This window comes from Gavialis gangeticus, unplaced genomic scaffold (assembly GCF_001723915.1).
Source record: "Gavialis gangeticus isolate Ggan-Ray unplaced genomic scaffold, GavGan_comp1, whole genome shotgun sequence".
NCBI classification, from domain to species: Eukaryota; Metazoa; Chordata; order Crocodylia; family Gavialidae; genus Gavialis; species Gavialis gangeticus.
In genome coordinates, this window is record NW_017729000.1 from 22,554,873 (window position 1) to 22,562,062 (window position 7,190).

The 7,190-nt window shown below is 41.6% G+C and overlaps 1 protein-coding gene across 2 annotated transcripts in view; it reads right to left on the bottom strand.

The window, feature by feature from the left end:
- Window positions 1-682: 682 nt before the first annotated feature.
- ERGIC1 (endoplasmic reticulum-golgi intermediate compartment 1) overlaps window positions 683-7,190 on the bottom strand; it is a 100,639-nt gene continuing 94,131 nt past the window's right edge. For both annotated transcript variants that reach the window (XM_019506410.1, XM_019506409.1), the window contains one exon: window positions 683-2,632. In XM_019506410.1, coding sequence (XP_019361955.1) covers window positions 2,525-2,632 — 108 coding nt within the window. In that variant the 3' untranslated portion in view covers window positions 683-2,524. The remainder of the gene's footprint in view (window positions 2,633-7,190) is intronic.

Below are 7,190 nucleotides of genomic sequence, written 5' to 3' on the forward strand. Positions count from 1 at the left end.
GGGGGCTGGGGGAGGGGGCATTAAGGCCACTCACCGTTTTCTAGGATCAAATCCTGTCTTATGCCCCAGAAGCAAATCAGTGTCAACTGAAATTCATGAAAACTGTATGTTTCAACTTTCCATCCAGATCAATGCAACTACAATTATTGTACTGTGAGATCTGTGATAGCTGATTAAAACGAACACAAACTATTTGCAAATTAAAAGCCCACAAGAAAGACTTCATCTCGCAAAGCTTGTGGAACAAGAAGCCACTGGAAATGGTTCTCTTTATAATTATATCCAAAAAGAGTACAGTTCTTTTAATAAGATTGCAGACAAATGCTCAGAAATAAGGAACTGCTGGAATCCAGGTTGTCTACACAATCTTCTCAAGACCCCCTGCTATCTAGCATATGTAATTAAATGACACTATCATAATACATGATTACACATATACCCACTATATTTCCCCACATGGCCCCTTGCCTCACTTACTGAGACATTTTATCTGAAGTTTACAAAAGAGAGAGTGGGTGGCAGGAATCAGAGGCATAAAAATGGTAATTTTCAAACTGAACTGTAAAACAGCTCTATAATGGAAGTGTTCTGTAACCTTAACTGTTTAAGATACGTCTAGAGTGCTTCTGCAGCACACCTTAGAGCACCAATAGGGCAAAACATACACACACACACGCACAAATGAAGACAAGAGTATCGTATTCAAGTTGATTCTGTAAATGAAAAAAATGTATAAAATCTACCCATACATCAACAGATACAGAAGTTACAAGATCAAGTTTACACCTAAAACAATAGCAATCAGTCCATAAGAACAGGGACATATTCAAATGCTGTCAGTTTACAGAAGTTACTACAGGGCAAAAAATATATATATTTTTAAATAAAATAAAAACCAGCAGCTATCTTCCCTACCTCAAAAGCAATGACATGATTTCAACAGACAAATATATGGGATGCTGAAATGTTTCTGGAATCAATACTGAATATTCAAGATCCATTTATGTAGGATTTGGATAAGTCTGAGGCCAAAGATAAAAGACAATCAAACCCCTCGTAGAATTGATAAAACTTGATAGTAACCTTAGGGCTTATTGTTCATGATTTGCATCAATTCAAGAACACTCAAAATGTGTCCCCTCAGGTTGTATAATTTACAAAGCATGCAAAGATCATTACATTGAAGGCATGTGCAGCAGCCTATGGAAAATGAGCCTGTAGGTTTCAGTTTAATTCCTTGTAGACTGATGTCCACAACAGATAGAAACTGCATCTGGCAGTAATCTCCCCTCATGCCTCATTTTGCTGGAGGTCTCAGAGGTCAAGTCTTGAATGGATGAGCATGAATCTTCCCTTGTACAAACAAGCACTGGCAGGAGCCAGTCTGTGGGGAAAAGGCTGCCCTGCAACCACCTGCACTGTACCTGCTGTGCGGGCAAACAGAGGGTGTCAGTAACAGTCAGTCTAGGAATGATAACAAGTGCTAAACAGTTTTTAAAAAGGGGGAATTCAGGCACCTCAAGCCCTTACAGGACATGCTCCTTGTGCTCTGCAGATGTGCACCATACACATACGAACGCACACAGAGCAAGGCCAGAAGCTGGGCACTCGCCTAGTTGAATACATCAATTGTCCAAGCAAGCATGGGTAACCACTCCAAATTCAATCAAGCTGCAGGCTAGACAGATGGGTACTCCATGTTTAAAAAAAAAAAGGCAGGAGAAAGGGTACAAGCTAGTGCTACAAAAGACAAAACTATCCCCCTTCAAAACAAAGGCCACATAAAATAGTGTTATTCAGTTTGGTTTTTACTTCATGCCACCTGTAAACACAAGACTGGATATTCAGTTTATGAGGAAAAATGAAAACATTTTTCATTCAGGGTACAAGAGAGGCCCAATCCCTCCCCCAGCCACCCAGCGTTACCACCAGGGGAGGGTCTGTCATATTTGTCGTTTCACTAGAGGGGGCAAACACCTGCAGAGAAGAGCTTTTGAAACAAGCCAAAAAACCACTTGCCAAAGTCACTTCTGCCCTTTGCTACTAAGGTTCACTGTGGGAACTATCAATGGATACACCCAATTTTTTGGCACAAGAGGTGGAATGTCTTCCAAATACATAATTTTGCTTCATTAAAAAGCAATAGTGTTCTCATGCAATTCTGACAGAATGAAAGAGCTCTTTTCTGCCCCCTGCTAAGTCTCACACTGCCTCAGAAACCTCCTAGACACTAAAACTGTCATCATACTATAGGATCCAGAGAAGTTATTTTGTTAATGCCAAAGGTTATATTATAAATTTTCTTTGGGACAAGGGGTGGAAATCCAAGCCCAGCTGATGACTTTTGGAACTTTAACACAGGGGATTAATTATGTGCTGTAAAGGTCTCGACTGAACAACTTGACTAAAGAAAAAAAATATCATTTTAAATCAATCAAATAGAAAAGAGAAAACAAAAAACAGGTAGTGGTAGGTTTCTCATTCTTTACTCCTGCTCCTGGAGACTTGGGTAAAAATGTCATTGCTACTGCATTTTCCCTAGCTGGATCTTCTTCCAGGCTTCAGAAGCTGTGAAGATGCAGGAATCGAGGATCCCAGCCACAGTAAATGTTCCTCCAATGATGGCACAAATCTGAAATTTACACAGAGAGAAATTGTTAACAAAAAAATTACACAGCTCAGGAAAAAAAGATAAGTTGCTGCAGTTGCTGCTGGGATACTTTTAAGAAACACTACTCTACCCCCAAAATGCTGCAGTGCTGAACAGATGTTTAAGTGCCAATGCATAAGGATCAGTTCTGGTGAAAGGGAATGAAACAACTTGCACTATGGTGCGAGCCTATTCTTCCCAAAAGCCCACTCAAAGATAAGATCGCCAAGTTAAAGTGTCATTCACACAGCATAGATTTTTATAAGAGTCCCATCTCCATCTCCAGCATCGCAAAAAACAAATGGATTTTCTATTGGAATGTTTCACTTGTACATATAACATCTACTTTTCCTAATTCTCTTATTTTCTTAGATAAAGAGACCAGCCCCTTCCAGCTCCTGGTTTATGCATAATATGGGAGAGAAAATCTACTTAAATAGCCTTCTTCAATCCAGTAACTATATAAGTGATTAAGCCAAAGAGCCATCAGAGCTCTGACAGAGAGGTCAATCATTTCTTTTGCAGTGTCACCTGCTATGCAGGGAAGCTCCAAATTGTGCCCTCCTCATTCCCTAGTGCAGTTCTCATCCCCCCCTCCCTGCTTTCCCTTCTGTGGAAGGTGGTCACATACCACACCAGGAAGAAACAAAATTATGCAGTGGAATCCCAATTTCTATCATACGTCCTAACAAACCACAGAACATCCCAAACCCTACATGAAGACCCCTCCTTCCCCCCTTTCATATTTCAACCACTACTGTAGAATCCACAAATATCTGAAGGAGATGCACACCAAGGAAAGACACCAGTTTTAAAGGGTTAAAATGGTGAAGTAGTCACTACAGTCCATGAGTAGGGACCTACTTCAATGGTAGTTTTGCAATTTTTGTGGAAACCATGAAAAACCGCAATCTCTATAATTGCTGGGGAAAATGGTATTGGCCGCAATTTCCCAGGAAATCAACCCCCAAAATCCCAACTTAATAAAAATAAAATGCTGACTCCCCAATGATCCTTGCTGCTGCTCTGGCCTGGCCTTGCAGCCCGCCTGAGAAGTGCAGGATGGCAGGGCAGCACAAAGTCAAAATGACCACAAAAATCAATTCTTTGACTGCAACTAAGCTGCAAAAACTGCTCTCTCTCACTGAAGATTAGGTAGGTTCCACTCCTCACCCATGAGACTCAAAGCTGTGGAGCAGCTCCCCAAGGCAGTGGTAAAAACTTCAACATGTGACAAGGTTGTCTTGACACAATGCTACATAGTGTACCACAGGAGACAAAGTTGAATTGGCCCCTAAGAGATGGGAAAAGGCTTACTAAATCACAAATCCTAATTTCCAGGATTCAATACCACAGGTACCAGTCTCCTTAGACAACCAGCATAGCCTCCTAGACTCTCCCTCTCTCTGCCTCTAGTTTTGTAGTGGTACAAGATCTGTTGCATCTTTCATTGACCGAAACAGCCTCCGCCGAAAACATTTCTCTGCTCCATTACAGCTCTTAAATCTTCCCTCCCTCACCTTTAGCTACCTTTAAGCCTTTTAAACTTTGCAGACTGCAATGCATTTCCACATCTGCCTTCTATCACTGATAGCATATCCTGGCTGCCTTCCCTGATTTAACACAGGACAGCACTTTGCAATGCAGAGGAGACAAAAGGCACTCAAAGCAGAGTGCATCATTTAGCTTGTTGTGGATGTAGACTAACAAGGTAGAACTGGCAGAAACACCTTGTAGTTAAGTTTGGCTAACACTTTCCATTACAAGAGCCCATTTTCAATTCCTAGTAACACTAACAAACTAACTGTTTGGGGGATGATTACCATGCTTAATTATTCAGCTGTAATTATTTAAACTTCAGCAAAAACAGTTCAGCCATTTCCAGGAATAAAGTCAGGGAAAATGTGTTGTCCAATGTTATAAAACTTCTTACATCCGTTTCATTTTATTCACTGAATGTCCAGGCTTTGAAAGAAAGGCCTGAAGTTTGCCAGAGGAGCTGCTCTGGAGTCACAAGATTGCTTTTCAGCATGCCACAAAAATCCATTTAAATTTAGGTCAAGGGTAAACCTTTGTACAAGTTCAGTAGCTGTTTGTTAAAGCCCAAGAGCAAATATATCTGAACAGCCCCTTCTGCGCTGGGACAGTGCCATCTCCACAGAGCTCTGTGGCAACAGCACTGAACACGCTTCATGCATACAAACTCACCTTCAGCCAGGGCTAACCAGATCCCTCCCAATGATTGCTCTTCTCAGCTGTCTGGGGTCATTGTAGTGCCAAGCAAGAGCATAGTGACTGCCCCTCCTGTGCTGTCAATGCTCTTGCTACTGGTGCCCAGGTAGTATGGCCAAGGAGTCTCTTAACTGAGGAGGGGCAGGGAGCAAAGCGAAGGCAAGACCAGATGAGAAAGGTGACAAATCTGGGGAGGACAGGGGACCTGGCAGGGGATGGGGCAGGATAATTTTACTGTTAAAGAACACTCTAAAGTCTGGAATAACATCTAAGATTCTTAAGTCAACAACCCCCTTCCATAAATACATGTGAAATCTATTGGCAAAATAAGTTCATCACATCCCTTTAGTGGCAAATCTATGTACCACTAGCAGGCTGTTATCCTCCATCAATTATTATATCAGCTCAAAGGAGTAGAAGTCCTGGTGTGGACTTAAAGGTTGTGCTGATGACCAAAGAAAGTGAGTAGATCAGCTTGGTTCTACACAATAAGTTCCATCTTTTCCTGTTGCTTAAACATACACATACCCACATGTACACCTTGGAAATTACGTGAAAAGAACAATGTTTAAAGGATATTTAGGTCTCATATTTGCACAAGTCTGAAAATGCCAGAATTAAAGTTGCTCCCACAATTTTATTTCCTTTTTCCCCTGCTTATGAATTCTGATACAGTCTTTGGTTACACAATCACATACTATTTTTCCCCCCAGGACTTCAATCTCATTCAGCATACAAGCTGGATTGTGCTCTGGGGCTGTGTAGTGAAGGAGGCTGTTAGAAGTTCCTGCCTTTTTGTTACAGAAGTGAGAAAGTGGGGGGTGCATAATGTAGGGAGTTGTGGAAAAGAAAAATGTCCTTTAGGACTGGGGAAATTTAATGTCAGCCTGGAGAAACTGATTCTTCTCCCTGCCCCTGCCACAAGATTCTAATGTGATGCTGGGTGAGTCAGCATCACATTAGATGCTGTTGGCCACTAATTGTGTGTTTCTCATTTCCTGAGTGCACAGCCCAAGAGACTGCTTTGTAGAAGTGACCAACACTCAAAAACAGAGCTAGCAGGCAGCAGGAACTGTTCTTTCAGCATTTTTAAGGCACATACCCCACATATTCCGCAAAGTCAGGTGCCAGAAGTCTTATTATCTTGAGCACCTGAAATTAATAGGCACAAGTTTGGTCTCAATCTCTTTGCTTCAGTTCCATTATCTGTAAAACAGGGATCATACAAACCGTGCCAAACAGGGATTTTGTGATGGTAAATTAATTAATATTTTTAAAGCACTGGCAGCCATAATGATGATTATTGCCATAAGATGTCCATGGGAAGAAAAAAAAAAAATCAATCATTCAGTATTTAGTGTAGGCTTTAAATGGGATGGCAGTAAGCAAGCTAAATAGGGATATAAAGAAATAAGCAGCAGCTGCCTATTCAGTTTGCACTGGCCATTCTATGCACAAAGTGAGGCAGGACTTGCATGGAAAAAATAGCATGCAGATAAAAAGACTGTACCACAATGCACCTACACCAGGGCCAGATTCAGGCTGTAGAAGTCCCTTACTTCTACCACTTCCTTACCCATGGTACCTTAACTTGATCTTCCTTTAATGTAACCTTAAATTTAGAGCATAGCTGAAAAGGGTAAGCTACAAGGCTGGACTGCTTGGCACAGCTGCTTAAGAAGAGGGAAGATTTTGATGACTGCAATGTCAAGAGATGGATAGGGAATAAAACAAGTGACAAGGTTATTTAAACCCATAGGACAAAGGATCAGTCATAGCGAAGCTATTTGCACTATTTTTATAGAAGGACACAACCCCTGCATAGACCAACCATATCCAGTTTGGCACAGAACAAATCCCACTGGCACAACATGCAGATGAAAACCCAACAGAAAAACAGTGCTGGTTAACTGGGCTAGAGAGTTAGCAGCAGTAACAAACTGAAGAGCTCATTAATGATGAACAAAGGCAGAAGAAACTGCTAATTTATAAATGTATTTATAACGACGATATTTGTATCTCATGAGCTCAGTGCAATGACGAGATACTTCACTGATGCCAGGGTTGGGTGAACGTATTTTTTGCAGCACAGCTGGCATCCAGGAGGATGAAAGCCTTCCAGACCGGAACCTCAGCCTGAGGCTTAGTTTATATTTTTAGGGAGCAAGTACAGCCTCCACCCCCTGCCCCCCCGCCCCGGCATGACGCAGGATGACTTTTCAGGGAAAGTGACGGCAGAGGAGCCGAGTTATTTTGGTCCACAGTGGATCAGCTGACAGGTGATTTTACACCACAAAAAAAAAAAAAA